The following is a 24233-nucleotide window of genomic DNA, read 5'->3' as shown; positions in this document are numbered from 1 at the left end:
GGGAGAATGAACAAGGTACTGTAAGCATCAACACATTACACATGTTGTGTTTGTGTGTGTGTACCCTTCAGTGCATGTGCATATTTCAATGTGCATATTTCAATTTCAGCGGTTTGGTGCATTGAAAGTCCTAAATCCATGTAAATATATAATAGTAATTGGTGCAACACATGAACGATGAAATGCAGCAAATAAAAGATTTAGTTTGAGGCTGTTTTGCAGGGAGTCGGTAGATGGGGAGATGCTTTCTTACGTACCCAGAAGCAATACATTACCCAGTAGGAATATATTCCCCCCTCCAAATAATTGTCAGGATTATTTCAGATGATTTCACATTCTTGAAATCAGCACATGCGTTGGTTCACTCTTAAAAGATATTTTTTGTTGAAGTTGACCTGAATCAACTACTTGTGAAGCTGTTTTGTCACAAGGAAGCCGCTGGGTTTAACTGTCTATAGATGGACTCCTGAATAACCCTGGGAACACAGTGAGTGATGTGTGTTTGCGTGGTGACAGTGAAGGGCGGCAGACGGAGGGCGGAAGCAGATGTGTGTGAGAGAGGATCAGAGCTGTGGCACTATCACAGGGTGCCTTTGTCTGGCTGTGGAGAGTGTTGAATTAAAGGCTGTTAACACTAGTCTGCACAGTCATATGCTAATGCCTCTTACTCTGGGAGGATAAATAAATTATGGTCCAGAAAACACATCTGAGTCCCTGCTTTACATGCCTCATGCAACACAAACAGTGTGCAAGAGAGAAATGGAGAGTGTCAGAAAGAGAGAGTGTAAAAGAGAGGGAGGGGTACAGAAATAGCATAGAAGGAACATCAAAGAGGCAAGACAAAAGGGACTTTCTTTAACATTTTTAGCTTAAGGCTTTGCACTGGATGCTGCTGTATGTGATGCTTTACGAGAGATAATAAGAGATAGATGGGTAGAGAAGCACAGAGCGAGATTTGGACAGAGAGGATGGAAGGGAGGTGGGGGAGAATGATTTAAAGGGAAAGAAACGGAGGGAGATTTAGATAGAGCCCAGTGAGAGCGAGGGAAGAGAGCCAGCACAGAGCAGCAGAGGAGGTGGATGGGAGAAGAGGAGAGGCATTGACTGGAAACGTACACATGGAAGAGAAGAAAACGCTTATTTCATGTGCTCGCTGTGCACGACTGAGAAGTGCGGCTGTCTGTCTGGATTGTTAGTCATTTGCTTCCCCCCGGCTAGAGGACATACGAAGAACACAGGCAGGCTGGGGAATACGGGGCTGTGTCCAGAGGATGAACAGGACGATGTGGGCTCTTGGGCTGTGATCGCTGTCCTCAGACCCCGTAGCCAATTGCACTGGATCTGTTGCAGGCCGTTAGCCTCGCAGTTAGGCAGCAGCGGTCAGAGTGATTGATACAGAATGAGCTCCAAGCACTACTCCGACTGGATTCCCTACAGGTACTGTACCACATGCCTGAGAACACAGGAGAAAGGGCACAGTGTTCATCTTTTGAAGCAGTGTGTTTGTGTCTGTGTATCTGAGCGGGTGTTCAGTCATGTGAGTGTCTGAAGGAGATCAGACTGATATAGGTTTTACAATGTAGATTGATGCAGGTGCCATTGTACTGGCACAAAAAGCAAACAATGCAGATGGACACTGGATTTGTAATGTTTAGTGGAAAATGTTTATTGTATTTGGGACTGAGGTACCACAGTACCACAAACAATTTTCTGGGTAAATCCCATAATTTCTGCTGCATAACCTATTGAGGTCTGAATTTGGTTCAATGGCAGAAAAAAGTCTGTCTGAAATAGTTCTGTTTTATTAGATTTAAAAGAGTTGAATCGAAAGGTCATAATAAATGTAGGATGTCAAATCACAGTTATAGTTGTACATAGTTACACTTCGTTGTTTCACAGAGGAAGTTCTTGCCTTTGTGTGTAAATGTGTGCGTTTTATGCGATGCATGAAAAACTGAGATGTGTCGCTTGATGCTAGGAATAAAATCCTACCATATGTAACAAAGTATTTTTTGTAAACAACAATAAGTGTGAGCATTTATGAGCCTTCATTATTTGGCTGTAAAACCTATATCTGCTTTCTTCATTGCAGTACCAACGCTGCTGGCTCTATCCTCTGATTGAATACCCATTGTCATGGTTTCCCTACTTACTTTGATACTAGTGGCTCACGGTTGCCATAAGTTACGGTGAATTTCAGAATGAAGAATTAACAAGGTTAATACAAAAGCATTTTATGAAGCCATTAAACAAACAGAAATGTATTATTTATGACTGATAAAGAAGTGGGAAGAACAAACTGTATTTATTGGGTCATTCTACGTTTTGGCCTTCTCACCCCATCACTTTTTGTTCTAGAAAAAAATGCGCTAAATGCGGATTTTAATGGTGGACAGCGACATAATATAAACAAGACATTTACCACTCTCTGTGTCCAAAATTATCTTTTGAGTATGCCATGTGAGTGTCAGTGAGAGGGCGAGTGAGAGATTGGTGGTTCCACAATAAACAGTTTTTCATTATCAAGTGAAGCTGCAATGAAAAATGCATGGGCCTCTGTGCAGAGTGGAAGGAGAAAGCTGCACTGTGTGGCTTTCTCATCTGGTTAGAGATATACTGTGCTGTGTGTGGACAAAATGAATGGAAAAAAAAAGCCCACAAATATACACACAAAGACACAGCAGTTTTTTTTAGAAGTTCATCTTTCTAGGGAACAAATTCAACAGCTTAGCATTTCAGTGCTGGAAGACTTGTGCAAGTCTGTTCTTCTGTTCTTCTCTGATGTGGGGACCCAGTGGAGGAAGGCAGAAATTGTAAGCTCTTGACAAAAGAAATGCTGAAATTGGTAAATAGTCAAACAGGCATTTACAATTATTTACTTTTTCAGAAAATCTTATCTGAAGGTCTTTTAATGCCACGATCTATGTTCGTTTTTTTTAATTAGCTTTATTATTGACTTTACTGACAAGGTCCGTTTGGGTTGTTGCAATGCTCATCAGATTCATTTTCTCACAATCAAATTTAATGCATTGCACCATGCACATGAAAATTAAACATGCTTTCGTGTGCATATTGGATTGTCCTCCATTGTTACTAGATGCTGCTGCTGAACCATTAGCCAGTGACAGTCACACATATTAAACCTGGTAAAGTATATGAAACTATTTTGAAGTGTGAAGTGGAGTCAAATCCGGTAACCCAAATTTGCTTGTTAATTAAGAATCCACTATGTATGCGTCCAAATCCAAAAAACATGTTTCAATGTTGAAGAGGATTCAATTTACATCTATAAAGCTAATTTGATAAGAAGAAATCAAAATCATTCCTGAATTTCACAGCATCCACCTGTTGTCTTCAACTTGACATACAGCCAGAAGTGAAAAAATGTAATCAAATATTGTATTCAAGTACAAGTTTAATTACCTATCTGAAAAATTACTCAAGTAAAAGTAGTTTATTTTAAATGTATTTTAAGTCAAAATTACTTAGTTACATTAAACAAACTGTAAAAACGGACGGGGGAACTCTCCCATGTATTGAAAATAGGACAAGGGGTCATAAATCCCAAACTAATTTTGTTCTTTTAATTAAAGAAAAATCTACACAAATGTTGCATTCTAAATTAGAATGCCACAAAACATGTTATTTTGCTAATTTGCTATTAGTCATGAAAACTTTGTTTGAAGCACTAATTTATAAATACTTACCAAACACGCTTCTGCAGATTAAATGTCGAGTTATTGAATGCTGCCAGTTCAGTCACCTTTGGCAGGCACATCTGGTTTTGCATGATGATACTATTGGCTCTCTTGAATTTAAATGAAAAACAATCCTGTTAAATGTGGCCAAGTGGCCAAGAATTCGATGTTTCAGATTTGCATTTCTATTGAAACAGTCTCTGAACTATTGTCGCTCGCCTGATCCACCTCCATCTTGTTCTCAATCTCCTACTTACAGTAAGACTTGGTGCCTGGTAGGCAGCCTAGATGCTGATTTGTCACTGTAGTGGTTCCGGGCGCAATTTTTTTCTTTTCTTCCTTTGGGTTTTGTTAGTCAAAGTTTTTTTTTTTACTCAGTAACGGATGGGATTTGTAATGTTGCAAAATACAATACGTCAATCAAAACGTAATCAAGTACATTTTTACTTGAAAAATACGAAATACAAAACAAAACTACTCGAAAACAGTAACTTGAGTAAATGTATTTTGTTGCTTTCCATCTCCGGGTACAGTTTACTGGAAATATAGTGCTTGTGTAACAGACACAACAAAAATCTGAATTTAAAATGTTGGATATTCAAATGGTTGTCATAATGTAAAAACATTTGTACATACAGTACATACGTATATAAATACATTTTTATTAAAAATGGGGAAAAAAACAAAAGCCAAAAAAGTATAATGAATCGGAATATTTTCCTTCAAACATAATCAGATAAATCAGATAACTGACAACCACATTGTTCAATGACTTCAGAATATAGCCTTATTTTAATGCTCAGTTTTGATTGATAAAGGCTTTGCACATTTAGACCCAATAAGGTAACCTATTTTTTTATACATTTAGAAATGACAAACGGTGGCAAACCATTACAAACAATACACCAAGGCTGGGATTATGTCCCAGGACCAATAAGGTGACCTATTTAATGATAAGCTTTCGTTGACTAGATATTCACTTGACCTGATGATAGTCTAACACTTTATACAGAGCCATCCCTCTTCAAACTTGATCTTTTCGTCCATCTTGCACCTTGGTGGTGTTCTCAAATGAATTGCAAAGCTTCCTGTGAACCTCGCTATCCGCGTGTTGCAGAACAAGAGTGAGCAGAGACTCTCCACAATAACAAGCTCTTTGACCTCCACAGCTCTGTTTGTGTCATTAGCTTCCTGTCTGATGCCTATTCATACAATGATTACTCTGATTGCAGACATGGAGTGCTTTGTTTGTCTGTATGTCTGACAGAGAGTGGGAGGTAAATACATTTTCATTGCATCTGTGTGGGCCTTTGTCGTCTAACTAGAGTCATAGTGCAGAGATGCAGGTAGACTGAATAGTCATTGATCTTACATGCTGTAGCAACAGGACAGAGTCTCCGCTGTCACAGTCACTGTCACGTTCAGGCTCTTGAGAGAAGAGTTAGCCTGTTAGCCTTTTTTTATTTTGCACCAGTAAGATTGAATAGGGAAATGAAAACAGATTTCAACTTCAAGCAAAGAGACAACCAATTGAAAGTAAAATAATAGAACATTATATCTTAAATAAAACATTGGAAATGCATTTGACTTTAAATCATCAATCAACTATCAGCCCTGCAGTTACTAGTCAGCATTGCAAAATCAACCAAATTGGATATCATATTATTTATACATCTTCCGGCAGTATGCATGAAAGGTTTGAAATTGTTGAGAATAAAACAATCGCTGTTAAAACGTACACAGATTACTCACAAAGTAATAGAAAATAGAATTAGAAAGTTGTTCATTCATTAGGAACCTGCAGAAAAAGCATTAGTTGCCTGTGCCATATACGCTCCATTACACAATATCCTCTAAAATAAGCAGTGTAAGGAACGACTTTGCCACAATTTTGATTTGCATGTAAAAAAGCATAAGGCCTGGAAAACAACGCAATTTTAGTAATAGTTAACAGTGCTGGAACAAAAACATTATTTTCTCATTTATTGCACATCAGCAGACAACTTGCCCCCCCCCCCATCCTCTCCTCTTCTGCTGTGGCTTATCCTCTCCAGCTCTTCTGGAGAAATCCTCTCATTGGCCTCTAATTAGGAACCCTCAAGGTTTCTTAGGGATCTTCAAGATGCCCGGTCACGCGAGCTGAAGGAACAATCAGTCACAGAAACAGAAAGCGAAGAGCCAATCACTTGTGCTGGATAAATATCCTGTTTTTTTTTAATGAGAGTGATTAATCAATTTCCCTTAAGTAGATGCAGTTTATTGGAGAGGAGACCAAAAGGCAGCAAAGGGGGGCCCTCCCCAGTAAAAGTCTTTTAGGGTTTGATCCACCACAGCAACAGGGAGCTGTGAGCTTCACCAACGCCTGATGTTTACAGTAGGTGAAGTTTGTGTGGATCAACCGGTAGCTCAAACATGTATGATTCAAAGCTGGTTAGGATCTATCACAGAGAAAATAGAGAAAAGGCAAGCAAAGGTCTCAGGTGGAAATGAAGTGCTGTTGTTGGCATAGATACAGTGCTTTACAGTGTTACTGAGAAAAACTGGCATCTGTCAAATTATAACTTTGTTTTTGGAAGGACACGTCACAAATCCATTCATAATTGGATTTGTTGCCATTTTGCTGCGGCTGATCTGTAGTTGTTTACATTCGCCAAGTTTAACTGATTATTCCATGCAGAAACAAACGGAAACACACTCCCACATCGACATACCAGTTTAAAGCTGTTCAGTCAGGAAACACTGGAAGAGGAAGGTTACAGTTTTTTGTTTAGTGAGTTTGAGTTTGATGTAGACAAATCCTGAAACCCACATCATTTTGTTCAACAAAGTCCGAGAATGGTCCCCAAGCCTGTTTGAAAGCATCTTGTCTATCCTTAACCATATATGTTATTCGTTCTATTGTTTCATTGCAAGAAGACATTTCTCTAAGCCACAACCAATACTAGGCCTATTCACATCTTTCCAAGCAAGGGAAATCAACCGGTTGGCTTGCAGTACGCATGTATCTATAAGTACTTTCATCTCTTTTTTCAAGTTAGGATCAGATGGGTATTACCCCAAGATGAATGGGACAGTGAGGCAGATTAACAGACACTATTTGAAATAACATTTGTGCTACCTCTTTCCAGAAGTCTTTAATTTTTATTACAGTCTCACAAACAATGAAACAGAGTCTCTTTGGAATGATTGCACTTGTAGCATAAATCTGGGTTTACTCTATTAAACTTGTGAAACTTTGCTCGGGTAACATATGTTTGCATTATCCAATTATATTGTAGTAAATTAAGCCTGGTATTCGCGGCCTGTTTCTAAGCCTTAATACAAATACAACTCCAATCCTCCAGTGTTATGTTCTCTTGAATATCTTCCTTGTCAGTTAATAGATATGTTAATGAAAAATATTAACTATCTGTTTTTGTTTGGGGCAGCATTTTAGGTCTTTATTGGACAGCTGAAGACATGAAAGGGGAGATAGAGGGGGAATGACATGCAGCAAAGGGCCACAGGTTGGAGTTGAAACTATGGCTGCTGCGTTGAGGATTAAACCTCTAAATATGGGTGCATGCTCTACCAGATTAGCTATCCAGACGCCCTCATTTTAATGTAAATTTGGGTTTTATGACTGTTGGTCAGACAAAGCAAAGCGATACTTAGATACTGGTAAATTGTGATGGCCATTTCCCACTATATTTACTGCAAAAAAAAAAAATAATATATTAAAAATAGCAGCAGCAACATGTGGCTAATGTTCCTTTCATTCTACACAATGTGATGTGATTAGTTACTATAATGTTTTATTATATATTTATGTTAATGTTTGCGTGTTTATAAATGATCACATAAAGAAGGCAGCACTTGAATATATCTGTATATATTCTTTGACCGTCACTTAAAGCATTCTGTGGTGAAGAGGGAATCAATGACCAACTTTCTTATAATCATTTTAGCAACGTTGCTTGCGTGCGACACTGACCTTTAACAATTTGCTCAGGCCAGGGGCATTATGTCAGGGTGCAGTGCACCACCAAATCGAATAATGTTGAAGTCAATACTGTTATAAAGATATCACCCAGTTGTTTTAGAACAATCTGCTCAGGAAAGCAGATGCTGAGATCAGGTTTGTGCTTGCTTGATATTGTGCTGTGTGCTGTGCTGCTGGGGCATGATGGTACTCTTCTTCCATTATTTCTTTTTTTTCCTTGCTTTCTCTCTGCATTAAATCATATATTAACTGTGTTGCAGAGGACACAAGCCTGCTTTTGAGAGATATACTAAAAAATTCAACGTTCACATGGATAGTAGCATCTGTCACATTTTTTTGGCTATTCCCCTGCAACACTACAGGATGAACTGCTAAAGACACTTACACTACTAGTACTGAGAGGGTGAATACTGTAGCTAACAATATCCTTTAATCTAGTTTATGGAGTACCGTACACACAAAGTCTCTTTCAAAAAGTGTGTAGGTGAAGATCAGCTGCTGCTTAGTTAGACCACAATCGTATATGTGCCTCAAAGGGCTTGTACAATCTGTACAGCATATGCCACCCACCTTAATTAGTCCCTCTGTCTCTGCCTTTCTTGAGACATACGCTGCTATCCATATGTTTGCTGATATTGTTTCGTAAGAGTGAACCATGAATTCAAGAAAAAACATTGACAATGTTGTTTGCTGCAGTTATAACTTAATCTTTGTTGACATACTTGAGCAGATCTGAAAATGTACCTCCAGTCACAGTCACTCAAAGCTTCTTCTTTTTTTACGCCTTCTTGTCACTTTTGCTATATCCCAGCTGCATCACTTTTTAAAGCTGTGTGGATGTAGAAATTGACTTACAGAGCATTTGCTTGTTCTATGAACATTTCATAATCTGACTCCTGCGAGGAAAAACATCCTAAAATCAAATTATGGGTCTCCACAAAACAAAGCAGTGTCTCGGAGAAAGAACGAGTTAGTTTAGTAAAGGGGACATGGTTGAAGAAGGATCTCTGTAGCACTTTTCTGGTAAAACTCAGGACATCTTTGCTACAAGTCAGCAATGGAAACCAAGGATCCCTCAAACTGTTCCTCTTCTCTCACTAATGATCTGGGCCAGCACTATGTTTTTTTTGTTGACACTATGACATCACTTACGGCATCATGTTAAAGTGATGCCTTTGATTTGTTGCTGTTGTACTTACTGAGAAAAGCTAGCTGACAGCTTTGTAAGAGCCCTTCTGGCTCTTAGTGTTACTGAAGGGGAGTTTTTTTGAAGGGCTGTGTCTACACATGCTCTCATTAAACTGCTTCGGTGCCTATTTGATGAGCCACACAGAGGATATAAACACCTTTATCCAAGATGCTTTGACAGTGTTGTTAGCTCTGCAGCCCTTTCCTCTTTTACACTTATTCTGCAATTGAGGGTGATGTTGTGTTTTAATTGACTTTATATCTCAAGCTATGTTGGATTGTGCTGTACACATTCTCCTGTGTGTCTTGTCCATAATATCCTGTCATGCTTCTAATTTAATTAATTTATTCTTTGAAACATATTTTGATCAATATTTGACCATGTTGATATAGAGTAAATTAGTCCATACGTCCATAAGATACAGTAAGTATAAAAAATATGCACCTGATGAGTGAAAACAATACATACAAGATACGCCTTTTTTGCTACTCATGCCAAAATATAGACAAACGAAATCTTCCCTAATACTTTGAATCCTTTTCTAGTCCTACATTGTTGTAGTTACAATTGTTCAAGATAAGAATGCACAAAGATAATATAAAACCACATTTTACACAATTGATATACTCATTTGGATTTTCAGGGAATAATGAGCAGTAGTGTCACAGCAGTGAGGATACTTTAGGTCTCAATGTGAAAACAAAATGTCTTGCTGCAGAAACAAATTCTTTCTTGAAGTCAACAAAAAGCTTAATTACCAAATACTAAATATGTATATTAAAGGCAATGCAGCTAAAATACAGTCAGATACTGTATGTGTCCAACCTCCAGGTGCAATTTCAGAGTAGCAGGTCAATAAACTTAAGCAGTGTTGTGGGGAACGGAAGTTGTGTTCGATTATCCACAGTCATTGCAAAGCTGGGAGACTTTGGCATTAACACCATTCCTCTCGTTGCTCTTCATCTTGCAGCCTTTAGAGACTGATGAGCGGGCACCTGACGACCCCGCAGCAGTAGAATGGTGAGTATGACAGGTAAAGTCTTTGGCTGTTGTTACTAAGCGCTCTGATAAATAGTCAGTAACAGTTGGAGCGCAAAATCAATTAAAACTGGGCTGTTTTTTCATGTAACACCATACTTTTGCCTGTTGCTCCACTTACATGGGCCACGACGCCACAAATGGTGACAGATCTTGCTGTTCTAGAGCTCTGATAATAGTACATGAGGCATCATTATATGCTGTTTATCGACACAACTTCGAGTTGCTCATCATGGCCAAATGGCCAGTAGGACTGTATCTCCTGAGTCTATGAAGGGTTTATAAATTATAATGCACAAAACCCAAAGCCAATCAGTATTAACTCAAGTGTTCTAAATGGTGACATAGGAATTATAGTCAATGCCTTATTGATGACAATAAAGTTGATTATTTTTGGATGAATGATTTATACAGGTATGAAATATATTACTTCTGAATTTTACACTTTACTCACCTGGTTTCTGTAATGTTTGAAGACTGAAACAACAGTGTGATGTAAAAAACCCCACATCTTTTCTTTTTTAATAAGCAACCTATTTGTCAAAGGGAGAGAAGCTTGCTTGTAGCTGTGCGTTTAAAACCTGTGCGTCACCAACACGTCAAAGATTTATAGATCAAATCTATGCTGTGTAAATGTTCCTATTGTTATCACTGTCTTGGCACAGATGTGAGCTTTACAGGAGATACTGTAGTGCTCCAGTGCTCTGTAGCCTGAATTCTCCACTAATAGAAACCTTCAATATTTGATGAGCTCTGGTTTGAAGACCTGCATTTAGCTGACAGGAAGTCCAAATGAATAACTATATCCAGCCTCAAGTCAAAGTGTTTCAGGCAGCTAATCCTTAAACATCTTTAGATTGTTGTCCTGACTTAACAGATGTATCTGTCTTATTGCCACTTGATTTAAAACCCAACACCCTGCCTACGGCATAAAACTAGCTTATGAGAAAATGGATGAAGTAATCATCATAAACAATTTTAGTTTAAAATATTTTTTACTCATAATAAATACATACTGATATAAATATATTTCTGAGGACTTTTCTTTTTCACAGGAACAAGTAGAATAAAGCTGCATTACCTCTTGAAGATATTGACATGGTTTACTGATTATAATGCCTTAGTTTCACTGCATGGTTCCATTCGGCTTGACTTGACTCACTTTTGTTACCCAGAGCTTTTCTTTATTTGGTTTTCCACTACAGATAGCACCCACTCAGTAGCCTGGAAATCCAGACCCAAATCCGAAAAGATTAAGGGTCTGGCATCTAGTAATGAAAGTCGCCCATCTCGAGGGGCGGCACCAAGCGTGCATTTGAAAATGTCACTGCACGCAATTGGATAACACTTCAACCAATCACAACAATATATAGGGTGATGTATCCAGAGCCCCATACGCTTAGCTTCCAGCTAACTGGTAGATTAAACTGTCATTATCTGTTTAGCTCGCCTCTGCCCCGCTTATATCAGATACACTGATGTGATTGGTGCAGCTCGGCTACAAGGTTAATGTTAAGGTTAAGGTTAAGGTTAAAGTTAATGAGCAGCATTACTTGCCAGAGATGCCAGAGTAACTCGCTGAGCAAATTCAAATTGTGCTCTCGCGAGAATTCTTTTTTACAGGGATTTCAAGGGTACCGCCCCAGTGCAGGCATGCAGGACATGTGTCATAAGTGATCATACAATCAATCAACAATTTGCAGTTAAATTGTTACATATTCACTCAGTAAGCCGATTTTGGGTGTGACATGTATTATGTATTGAAAAAAACCTTTAAATGCTTGGTGAGTCAGGTTAAATATGGCCACTCAAATAAGACGTTGTTCTTTATTGTATTAATTGGTGCTTTCTTCAGTGACTTCTGTGTCATTGTATTTTTTATTTACTACTTACTTTATTTGGATAAGGAGGAGGGTGTAACGTCCTCCATTGCTGAATCTGTGCGTCTGTTATTTTTCTTTCTATCTGGGCACGTTTGTGTGCATGTACACCCGTGACCTCCACAACAGCGGGCACTCCTTGAACAGAAGCAGAAGAAGAAGAGGCAGGAGCCTCTGATGGTCCAGTCTAATGTAGACGGGAGATCTCGCACTCGTCGGACCAAACAGAGCGAGGAACAGGCTCCGCTGGTAGAATCCTACCTCAGCAGCAACAGCAGCACCATGTACCATGGTGAGTAAAGACTGGCACGCCTCTGGGACTCTCTTGATTCTGGAAGCTCAAACAGAGGAATTAAGAAACATTATGAGCAAAAAAACAGCTTAGACTGCTTGTGTGATCAGACTATTGTATTTACAGGAAGTATTTGTTTTTGGGCTGAAATAGATTATCTTCTTTTATTATGTTTATTTTCCCAATTATATCTGTACACTACAAGTAGCACATTTGCCAAACATATGACTATACAAGTTGTTGAATGACAAAAAAAAACAACAGTTGCTAACATTACCATTTTAACTTAGAGCCCATGTAGAACCAACGGAACATTCTGTACCATCAATTACAGGCGCTCACACTGTGCTGCAAATCTATCCACCCGAGAGAAGACATGGTGTTAAGACTGGGACTGGTGAGGTCTTATCTACATACAGAGACCTCAGAGCAGCCATCCACTATAATCCCCAGTTCTGAGGGCCAGTTTCTGGGCTCAAGGCCATGAACTGTCACGTTGCCTGCTGAGAAAAGAGAAAATGTATTGACACAATGTTCCCCTGCACTATGCTGATATTCTGATGGAAAGAAGGGAAAATAATAATCACCTCATTTAGACTGAATCTGAAACGTACTGCTGCATGGATGTTTACATAATGATGTTTGATGTTTAATGATGTTTATAATTGTAAATTACAATTTTGATCATTATAAGAAAAATACATCTGCAACACATAATGTTTTGATTTTTTTTTTAAAGATGCTTAATTCAGCAGTTTCCATTTCAGTAAACAAACATGTGTATGAAGGTGTCACTTATGACCAGTGGAACCTTTTTAAATGTTTGGCTTAACATTTATTTAATTATATTTTATTTAATGTTGTTATTTAATGGCAGAGACTTAGTTACTGCAATACATACCAGTGTTGGTTATTGTTATATTGTAAAACATTATTTTTATTATCTTCATACATAATGTTTTTTCAAATGTAGTTTTCTGTCAGTGTAACGTTAAACCGTGCTCAGCCCTCATTTCCATTTCTCTCCTTCTCTGTCCATCTGCTTTGACAACCCTGCATCATCCTGCTGGTCTTCGCCATCCCTGTGTTTAGTGCAAGAAGCGGAACAGGAGGAGGTGAAGGTGATAGCAGACACACAGCCACCTCGCTCCGCCAAAAAGGGCAAAGCATCAGCCAGCTCCACTCCTCAGACGGGCAGCGACAAGAAGGAGAGGAAGGGGAAGCACAAAGGTCAGCCTACCAGTCTGCCTATTAAGGGCAGCGAAACGGAGTGAAGCATAGATAGAAATTAAATGAAAAGACAGGCACACTGCAAAAAAGATTGACACACTGACCAAATGAGAGAGTAGGTGGTGAGAAAATGTGAAGGACTACAAATATACAGAAGATTTTGGAAAGTATAAACACCAAAAGCATTTTCGTATGTACTGCTAGCAAAATTAGGATATTGTTTTTAAGCATATTCGTTCTCGGTATTAAATTATTCATGTCTATGTCTAAAATACTGATTTAAGTAATCAGAGGTGGGCTACAGTATGAAAGAGAAGAGTCAAAGTCCTTATTATCCAGCAGCTGTAGCTGTCTATACAACCCCTCTATTTGCAATCCTCACACAATGGTTTGCCTGCTGACTTTTCAAGCTACATCTGGCAACAGACAGCCAGCGAAGCTGCCCTCTTAGCCAACGCTGTGGTGCCACGCTTGTCAAAGCTCAACTGTGCATGATGATGTATGACAGTCTGAGTGCTGTCAGCCTGCTGACATGAACAAGTGGAGACATAAATTAGCCTTAGTCGGAAAAACTGAGTTTTGAAAAGGGGTATTCTACCCACACTTACAGTGCTACAAGCTTTGGTTGTTTCCCTTTGCTTCTATGATCTTTAACATTCACAGTGCTTTAGATCAGACTGACACAATTCAGTGTGAGTGTAATGGTGTATATTTGTCATAAAATGTATAGAATCATTACAGAATGATTATGAACTGATACACAAAGTCATACAATAATAAGATCACATTTTACAATATATTTGTAAAACATAATTTTCTTACATATTACAGGTTTGCTGTCTGATCTAGCGCAATACAGTAGATGCTCATTTTTGCAATGACTGTGACCTAGAAAAAAAGTGCATGAGATTCCACGGGGGAAACGATTAATCAGGCCAATAGCGCCAAACTCACTACTGATGGACCTGTCTGTCTCGCTCCTTCTCTGTCTCACTCTCTGATTCTTTCAAGCACAAGTGCACAGTTTCAGACTTATTTTTACAAGCTAATATGCAATCAGCTGCATCAAGGCTACAGAATAGACAAGTACAGGTTGTTGAATTTGCTCAGAAAGAGTAATTCAAGCTGCTCCAATAATATGAAATCATCTCATCATCATAACCATCTCATCTGAGATTATTTAATTATCTACTATCCAACATAATATTAGACTGATTCAACTTAATTGGGATAAAACAATATGCACACCTCTTCTTAGCAAGGCTTTCAGCAATTTCAATCTTTGAATAAAATGCACAAGTTGTTTGTTTAACTGATCTGTCATAGATATGTCAAAAAGAGTTCCGATTTCCCCATGCACCTTCAGCCAAATTTGTATTTTGTAATGAATTCCATCAAATTTCATTAATGAAAACATACCAGCATACTGTGCCTTGTAATGCCGCACAGTGCCCTGCTATGCCATGAACTACTACAAAGAAGTACTACAAACTACTATTTTTTTGTGACTGTTATTGCCACTCTTCATTTCAACCCCAACCGGTTGTCAGACACCGCCTACCTAGAGCCTGGGTCTGTCCGAGGTTTCTGCCCAAAAGGAAGTTTTTCCTCGCCACTGTCACACTGTCGCTTGCTCTGGAGGAAACTACTAGAACTGTTGGGTCCTTGTAAATTCTGGAGTGTGTTCTAGACCTACTCTATCTGTAAAGTGTCTCGAGATAACTCTTGTTATGAATTGGTACTATAAATAAAATTGAATTGAATGCAACATGCTTTTTTATAAGACACTGGATTTCCACATGCGCACCTTTTGAGGGAAAGGAAATAAAGGACAAGGAACCAAATTAGAAATCAACTAATTAAACTAACTAACAATTGGGTCATAGGCCTACTCAACAAAAATAGTTTTCAATATACACAGCAACACTGCACCAAATCAGGAATTTCCTTAAGAAAACAAAAACTGAACACTCCATTTACAGTGAAATATTTCTGTACAATGTCCATTTGCTGTATTCCCCTTCCCATCACCTTTGTTGTAAAGAGAAGACAGTAGAGGAGAGATTGTCTGTTGTTTTGAAACTGTAGTGAGCTGTGCTTGATTGCCTGAGGCAGCACGAACATAATGTTCCCTCTTCTTACACATTAGAAGCTAATTTAATAGTAAAGCCAGTTAGCGAAACAATTACTTAAAACTTAAGAACAGAGCACAGAACACCCACACATGCATCAGAGCAGAGTTGGGGAAATGTTATCACATTTACTCAGGTAAGTGTTGAATACATGATGGATACAACTGCTTTGTTTTGCTTCACTTGGATTCATTTACTGTATGTTAATATGCAATAATGATTGTTGAACAGTTAGTGCAGTTGTATTCTGATGGAGTCTGTCTTGTGTGGCTCAGCAGCAATCGATGGCCTGGCTTCGTTGCAAGATGATGGTCAGATCCAGATCCTGACGGTGGGTCACCCCAGCACAGAGGAGGGCGAAGCAGAACCTGTCATGTGCTGCACTCAGTCACAGAGTAAACAGGACCTGCGCGTCACCATGCTCAAGAAAGGTATACTGTCAGTGCTTAAGAAAGGTTCTGTCACTGCAACTGGAATAGCACAACCACGAGTCCACATATACACCCACTGCATTCTAGTCCGTTGTATGGTGTGTTAGTAGGAGTGTGAAACAGACTGAATCATCTTGGAACTTGCAACTGCAAATAGAAATGTCATTTTCAGACCTGGTGTGAATGATATAACGTATGATGCTGACACATATTTGTTTCTAAATAGATTTGAAAGTTACTGTAAACATTGGTTATTGGTACACTTTGCTAAACTAAAAAGAGATTTTGGAGGGAAATCAATCATTCGGTTTTATGCTTAAATGTAAAGAATGATAGTGACATTTTGGCTGTGTTAAAATAATTTTTTCTATCTTGTCACAACACTATAGATTATTCTTTCAAGTAATTGTTACACCACACTTTTATTAAGATTTATATAATTCATTGGCAAAAAAACATACCAACAGGCACAATCCTTATGCAGGGCTGTAATTTGCAACTTTATTCTAGATAAGCAGAGTTTGTTCCTTCCCACGTAACATTATACCTTCTTAACATGGATGACTCACAGACATCTGGGAAGTTAAGTGTTTGTTGAACTGCTATTTTTGTAAGCAAGCCACCTTTATTATTTCCCACCTTTATTATATCACTAAACTACTAGCACATATTTTATATTTTATCACCTACATTTGCCATGATATCAATATGCATGGAAAAGTCAGATACTGACACAGTCAAGTACTGGCCAAACTGTAGATGACAACAGATAACAGACAGTTCTGATATAACACCCAAGATAACAGTGACTACTGAGCTTAGATTTATAAAAAACCCATTGGGTCTGCACTAAGTTTTGGCTCCTGGTTTAATTGTTGGAAACTTGTGAGATTGTCGCACTCACAAACATGAGGCACATGTTACTCTAATGTAAACCTCAAACTGTGAAGAAGTTTTTTTCATGAAGTTATACTGGATAAAATAGGAATGTGTTCCTGTTGGAGGCTAAAATTATTGCAACATTTCATTTTAATTTCATGTCAATTCCCATTTTGTATTTTTCTTTGTTTATGAAGGTATATCCAGCAGTATGAATTTTGATGAAGAAGAGGACGACGAAGATGAAATTAGCTCAAGTTCCTCACAGCTCAACAGCAACACAAGACCAGGTTCTGCCACTAGCAAGAAGTCATGCAAGGTAAAAGTCATTTTACAGCACACACACTCTGCATGACATGTCTTTATTCTGCCCTGCTACCGGTTCCTATTACATGTAAATGACATGCAGAAAAAAATGTACGTTGACATTTTTTCTCAGATGGACTATGTTTAAAACTTTATTAAGGCTTCATGACTATAGGTAGAGTTACAGAGAATTGTGGCTTAATGTGATACAAATAAAATGTTGATGCCCTTTTGCTTTTCTTTTCCTTCTACAATGTTGAATTATTTGTACCTTTAGCTATTTCTGGGCTTCAATTTATTTATTGCCACAAAGTTATTTTGCTGTGTATGTTATAGCGCAGATTATACTGTTTGCAGGTGGTGTACCAATAATCTCATACAGACAACTGTGCCTCTAGCAGTTTGAAAAGAAAAAGACTGGTTGGAATATACACACCTGAGGTGGAGAGCCTTGCAAAAAAAACCTGGTGTGCATTGATGTGCAATTTATGTAATCAAACAAACTATAACTATAAGTATTTTGAAAATATTTGTTGTAAACAGTTTTTTGCAATACGTGCAAAATGTTTGAGGTTGCAGACAAGTACAAAATATACTTGGCACATCTACAAGTGACAGGTGTGTCCGAGGGAGACAAGCAGGTCAAAAGTTGCGGAAAAAAACCTCCTGCACACTGTCTTACTTGCAAAAATTCTACTTGTCTAGTACGAAATGTTGCCAACTATTAAACTATATATATTTTTGCAAGTTAGACAGTGTGCAGGAGTTTTCTTTGCAACTGAGGTTACAGATAAGAAATGTTGTTTTCCTTCTTTCAGGTGTTCTCTTTGCTCTTCATTCCCCTCTTATCTTTCCCTTAAGTCAAATCAATCTTCCGTTTCTACACCAGGTCCCTATTTTAGACAGTGTGCTCATTCTCAGTCCCGTTGGACGATTTGATCTTCAGGCTCATTAGTCTTTTCTAATGAAAGTCAAATGCATCACTCCCCAGTCCACCATCTCAAGAGGGGTCTTTGCCCTGTGTGGACTTTTTTCACCTACAGGAAGTGGCCTCAGCACCCACTCCACCAGTCAATGAACCTGCCATCGATGTAGATGATCTTGAAGAATTTTCTCTGAGACCTGCACCCCAGGGGGTCAGAGTGAAGTGCAGAATCACCAGAGACAAGAAAGGCATGGACAGAGGCATGTATCCCACCTACTACCTACACCTGGAGAGAGAGGACGGCAAGAAGGTGAGATGAGTCAGGCAGCAGAAACATTGTTACTGTAAACAACAACAACAACAACAACAGAATTTACCAATCCAAACACTTTTGGAGTATTGGACATTGTGAAAACTCTTCAATAGGGAGCAAAGTTTCTACAAGGTTAACAGACATTTAATGTAGCTTATCTGTCAATTATAATATCTACAAAAGAGATTGTTTTGTAGTTTGAAGCTGTGTGCGTCCAAATAAGTTGATTTACTAATTTGGTTTCTGGCTTGGCTTGTCACAGGTGTTCCTGTTAGCAGGCAGGAAGAGGAAAAAGAGTAAAACATCAAATTACCTCATCTCCATCGATCCCACTGATCTGTCTCGAGGTGGAGAGAGCTTCATTGGTAAACTGAGGTAAGTCCTTAATGGCTTTGCTTAATGAAACCTTTTGGCATCCCACTCCAGAAATTACAGTATATATACACTGAGAAATCATGTAAAATGTGTACATAATTCCTTATTTATTAACCTTTTTTACTGTCACTGCTCTTTGAGATTTAATGTATTTAAGTCTACAAGCATTTTCTTTGTTTTAGGCCTTGCATTTACTGTTGATACAATCTTTTTTTAATATGTAATGGACAGTTAATCTAACTAGAAAACATTTCCAAATGTAAATAATTGAAATGCATCAGGTATCTATCTATCTTCATTTATAAATTCTTATGAGCCCTATGAAAAAACTGTAGGAGTAACATTTTACAGTAAGTTTCACAAAATGACATACTGTAGCTACTGTGAAATAAATTATAAACAAATCATCTAACTGCTAATTTATGAATATTCAACAAGTAATACTTGAACAGCACCTTACTCATTTTCACATTAATGTTCTGTACTGTTTGTGCCTGACTAATGAAAAAAAACAAAGAATTTACGTAGGCCTTAATGTACATTAACTGTAAATCATTGAAGGCCGCAGTAAGAGGCATGAAGTGAGTAGACATATAATCTTTAGTTAGTGGCTCCATGGAGAGTTTAATCAAATATGGCTCTGTGCAGCCTTTAATCTTTAGAGCGAGCCTGACCATTGGTCGATGCACTGCTCAAACCTTGAATGATGGCAATCTAAATTTAAATGAACAGTGACCTTTCATCCAGTGCTTCTAAACAGTCCTTGAGGGGGCTGGCCTAAATGAGGTGTGGACTATAAGAGGTATACAGGCAGCTGTTTGAAGCTGTGGCTTTGAAAAACCATTGCAAACCCTTACTACTTCACACATAAAAGTAAACCACTACCATCAACATCTGGGCTGCACTGTTTTTAAGAATATGCCGTTGGTTGTTAGAGGATCACAGCTACAGCATTGGAGTTCACATTGACTTAAGATGACTGTAACTGAGAAATGCAAATAGAGCAAAATCAGATGAAGAAATACTTCATGTCTGGAATTATAGTTAGTCAATAAAGTTAATATACCTTTGGGTTGATATTAGATTTACCTTGTGTTGTTAATGTTCAAAACATTAATGAAAGCCTCTGTGCATAAATATTGCCATATTTGGTAAAATTAGAAAGCCTCCTTACATAGTGAGGTTAATAATGCGCCATATGTACATTGCATCAAATAGAAGTGTTTTCCCCAGTAGGGGCAGTTAGAAATCTTACGTCAGGATCAGAAGAACATATATTTTATTCATGCACAAATGCTATTTCACAACATTGATACACTTTCTGTTTCCATAGTAAATGGTCATGAACAAGCTGTTTCGAGCTTCCTCTAGGAAGCCCCTTCTAGAAAGTCCCTTAAAGGTAGAAACCGATAGCACTAGCCACTGGCCACTGTGTTACGGTGACCCACTGTCTGATCTGGATCTGAGCGTCCTCTTGCTGGGAAGCAGGGCCATTGATCGCTACTGAGCCCCAATCCCATTAGAACAAAATCCATTAGAGCGAATAACAATATCTCTATTACTGTTCAACAATCAGAGGGACCCAAAGTGGACTATTTAAATTGGCTGTTGTTCCTTTATAAACCTTTTAAATTGGCACTAAAAGGAAAGGTTTGGCCGTTTTCTCCATCCTATAAGTTGGTTACTTAGCTGGCAAGATGAACAGCTACATCTCCAGACCTCCTTAGACAGTTATGTTTTCTTTGCAGGTCTAACCTCATGGGAACTAAGTTCACTGTGTATGACAGCGGCCTGAACCCCATGAAGAGCACCACCAGCCTTGAAGCTAGCAACCTGCGTCAAGAGCTAGCAGCCATTTGCTATGTGAGTTGGTCAAAATCCTCCTTCAACCCCAGGTTGTACTTAGTATTTAATGCATTTGAAGACAGATGTTGAGCTATGAGTTGGCAATAAGAGACACTGCAATTCAGTGTGATCACAAATACAGAGATGCAATGATTGCTTTTCTAATAAGCAACTTAGCATGGAATAAGTTAATATGAGATGTATAACCAACAGGAGACCTACTGTACAACATTCAGGTTAATGTGTCTGGTGGCCTTTGAAATATACAGTTTCATTTAGAGAGTCTAACTTGGATAATCAGATTATGACATTCATGCAACAAACTCAGGATTCAGGTAATTGGCATTATTAGATTGAAATCAAGTTATCATCTACACATGTATACATCCAATCAAATCTTTATAAAGGGGAATGGCCTTAACCTCCATGGCAGACAGAGATAGCTACCAATTGTCCACATTATTATAACAGTTGCTTAATTATGATGTAGCTATCAGTTCAACAAATACCATACATTATTTGCGGAAAACATTTTTCTTAAGTTGTACACAGTGCAGTGTATAATTATTTTGATCAATGAAGTGAGTAAAATGTTTGTTTTTCTGTGATACAAATGTTATGTAATTATTCAATGTGTGACAGAATTTACATAATGTTTAAAATAATGATAATAAACCGCCACATTTTTTTAAAGCAATGGAAGTTTGTTGGGTGAACATGCTTACAGGAAAGTTAATCATCTTTTCAATCCAGGAAACCAATGTTTTAGGATTCAAAGGACCTCGCAAAATGAGTGTCATCATTCCTGGAATGAACATGGACCACGAGAGAGTGTCTATCCGCCCACGAAATGTATGTTACCTAATTTCTCAATCGCCACATCTGTGCTGCTAACCAATTCAACCTCTTCTAATACTTTTAATAATATAATTCAATGTATAATTGATCTGATGTCTATGATGTCCACGTCTGAAGCTGCTACTGTTTTATTCTTCAATACAGGACCATGAGTCACTGCTGGCGAGGTGGCAGAACAAGAACACAGAGAGCGTGATAGAACTTCACAACAAGACACCTGTGTGGAACGATGACACACAATCCTATGTGCTGAACTTTCATGGCCGAGTCACTCAGGCCTCCGTTAAAAATTTCCAAATTATTCACGACAACGACCGTGAGTTCCATAAGTCTGAACTGTTGAGGTTCAATATTAAATCAACAGAGTACATTTGCTATGTTATAGTCATGTTGGGCAGTACAAAATAGGGATAGACTAATTATTGGCCCTGGCCGATTATTTTGTAGCACATAAAATACTACATATTTTGCAGATCATCAGTATTAGCATTTTATTTGACTGATAAAGTTAAATTAGATAGAAATTGTGCTACTTTGGCTCCACTACAGCTCTGTGTCTGTCCCTCTGCTTTGGTCTCACTCGATCCCACAACACGATCTGACTATCTTCTACTGTGTATTATGTTGAAAGTTTCCAATTTATTAAATATTTACTTAAAGCATTTAAACAAAGTTTTGTGTTGGAGTTTGTGACATTACAAAATCTTTAAAAAAATATCTTAATCTTATCTTTTGACCAAAAGATTTTCATTTTCACTGTAAATGCATATTGGTTACAAAAATCGGTTAATTGTTTTTATTGACTAATAATAATGGGTATCAACCCAACCCGGCCTAGGTTTTAGTACGGAACTCCGTCTGTAACAAAGATCTTTTTTGTTTCTTTTCCTTTCTACTGTACAGTATACCAAAGGGTGGAATAGTAACAAAAAAGTAAATATAGTGAGAGAAAGTAATGGAGAAATGTGTTTCCTTCCTCTGCAGCTGACTACATTGTGATGCAGTTTGGCCGTGTGGCAGAGGATGTCTTCACCATGGACTATAACTACCCAATGTGTGCCCTGCAAGCCTTTGCCATTGCCCTCTCCAGCTTTGACAGCAAGTTAGCCTGTGAATAGATCTCAGCCTGAAGTCCAACGGTGAACTGGTCCATCTGTCCTCTCAACAAGGGCTGTTAATGTATCCTTGGGGCTGGTTTGAAATCTCCAAATCACCCAGCACCCTGGAAGTCCTGCATATCCCAAAACGCTTTATGGGCCTCAAGATTTGTGTGTGCGGCAGCGGTGGGGGGGGGGGGGGGGGAGGTTGGATAATTTTGGTCAGTGGAAGAAAACAAGCACAAAGAGTAATCCACTTTCAAAATCCAATTCCTTTGTTTTTGATAACTATAGTCATTTTGTACTGTGCTGGCATTATAAAAGCAAACACTGTTTCTTTATGTAGTAGTTAGAGAAATTTGACATTTCTTTATCTGTAAATGATTACTAACAATTTCACATCTGTAAGTTTCAAGAGCTGACTGGCTTTTATGTAATCTGCCACACCATCACCTCAAGCATGAATACTGCATATATAGTTACTGAATTAACAATAACATGCACGTCACAATATATTTATTTTTGTTATTTATGTATTTATTACATGTTTTCTGTTATCACTCACAACAATTGCAGCAGCATTGGCTCCATGGAGCTGCAAGCACATAACTTAGCATTACAAGTAGGAATATCTCCTGATCCCACACAAAACAACGAGCAAATTGGACGTGAACAGGGAAAAGGCATGTTACACTGTGCTGTGTACCATATGTTGTGTCACAGTGTCATGTATGTGAATGTATAGGATGATGGTGCACTTTACTTTTTAGTCTGTCGTGGATGAGATATAGCTGTACATACTTTATTGTGCCTTTGAAGACCAATTCCAGTGGTACGCTTTGGCCAAACAATGAGCTGAGCTTGAATTGGTCTTTGCTATTCTTGCTGTCCTCACATGCATTGGAGATCCTTCTCTGTAGCTACTTGTCTAATGCAGAGTTCATTAAGATTGATTAGATGGAGTTGCAAAAACCTCCAGAAGACAATAATCCAAAGTGCACATTATTGGACAACATTGTAGTGATTGTCCAGGTATATTTAAATTACATTTAGGGCCTAGAACACACAAGACTGAAGAGTTGAATAATTATTTACATTTTACTGTAGATCCGGCAGCAGATATAATATCCAAGGCACTCAGGCTTAAGAGTGTGTTCATATCTTCTGATGTCTCCTTCCTGGAAAAATATTGTCAGATTGACTTACTGCCATCAAATACACGGAAACAGTGTAAATTTGGCACAGCTTCAACCCTTGCATATTTCATCTCTTGCTTTTAATATCTTTGATTAATTTTTTGCTCCACTGAGGTGGAGTTTGGTACATTTCTCATCTGACTGGCAGTAAGGTTCTATATCATGTGGTTTATTGCTCTTCACATTCTTACTCAAAATAGTATTCCTCTTGTTCCTTATGGGGAAGTATTCTTTCTCAAATATATGATAGTATTTTGTATTTTATGACCATTAAAAAAAAAAAGCTGAATGAAGGCAAAGAACAATCTCAAATACCGCTATTGTTACTGTGGGTTATGAGGAAATCTTTATCAAATGTGCTATTCTTGTACTTAATTGTGTTCTAACTATTTTAAATTTCTATTTTAAAATTGTTGATACTCTTGCTGTAAAGTCTGCTTTTCATACATGTATCCAAGGTTCTGTCACTTTTTGTTTTTAGTGCTCTCGTTGTAATGTACAGTAAATGGTGTACAATTTACTGTGGTGGTAGACACAGGTTAATCATGGTAAAAAATAAAACTTCAG

The 24233-nt window shown here is 38.1% G+C and overlaps 1 protein-coding gene and 1 long non-coding RNA gene across 3 annotated transcripts; both read left to right on the top strand.

The window, feature by feature from the left end:
* The first annotated feature begins 759 nt into the window (after positions 1–759).
* LOC116690091 (uncharacterized) lies at positions 760–9894 on the top strand. Its single transcript, XR_004332165.1, has 3 exons — positions 760–1437; positions 8795–8800; positions 9847–9894. It is a non-coding gene; the product is annotated as an uncharacterized LOC116690091 (long non-coding RNA).
* A 1998-nt stretch (positions 9895–11892) lies between these two features.
* On the top strand, positions 11893–23659 carry tub (TUB bipartite transcription factor). 2 transcript variants are annotated; one of them, XM_032516832.1, is made up of 10 exons: positions 11893–12079; positions 13172–13309; positions 15720–15872; positions 16949–17070; positions 18101–18292; positions 18558–18670; positions 20419–20533; positions 21269–21367; positions 21518–21689; positions 22358–23659. In XM_032516832.1, the coding sequence occupies exons 1-10, from the start codon at positions 11965–11967 to the stop codon at positions 22489–22491; spliced, it is 1353 nt and encodes a 450-aa protein (XP_032372723.1). In that variant the 5' UTR covers positions 11893–11964; the 3' UTR covers positions 22492–23659. The 2 variants fall into 2 exon arrangements, with proteins under 2 accessions (XP_032372723.1, XP_032372715.1); XM_032516824.1 differs by having other exon boundaries at positions 15717–15872.
* Positions 23660–24233: the final 574 nt, after the last annotated feature.

Source organism: Etheostoma spectabile, chromosome 1 (genome assembly GCF_008692095.1).
Source record: "Etheostoma spectabile isolate EspeVRDwgs_2016 chromosome 1, UIUC_Espe_1.0, whole genome shotgun sequence".
Classification (NCBI taxonomy): Eukaryota; Metazoa; Chordata; class Actinopteri; order Perciformes; family Percidae; genus Etheostoma; species Etheostoma spectabile.
The sequence above is the reverse complement of the archived record's forward strand: the minus strand, read 5'-3'. Positions and strand labels throughout refer to the sequence as shown.

Excerpts from the sequence above, each read along its gene's own strand:
- tub (XM_032516824.1), top strand. The coding sequence starts at position 11,965 with ATGGTCCAGTCTAATGTAGACGGGAGATCTCGCACTCGTCGGACCAAA. Across the intron at positions 12,080-13,171 it reads CAGCAGCACCATGTACCATG|TGCAAGAAGCGGAACAGGAG; the intron begins GTGAGTAAAGAC and ends CCCTGTGTTTAG. Across the intron at positions 17,071-18,100 it reads CTAGCAAGAAGTCATGCAAG|GAAGTGGCCTCAGCACCCAC; the intron begins GTAAAAGTCATT and ends TTTCACCTACAG.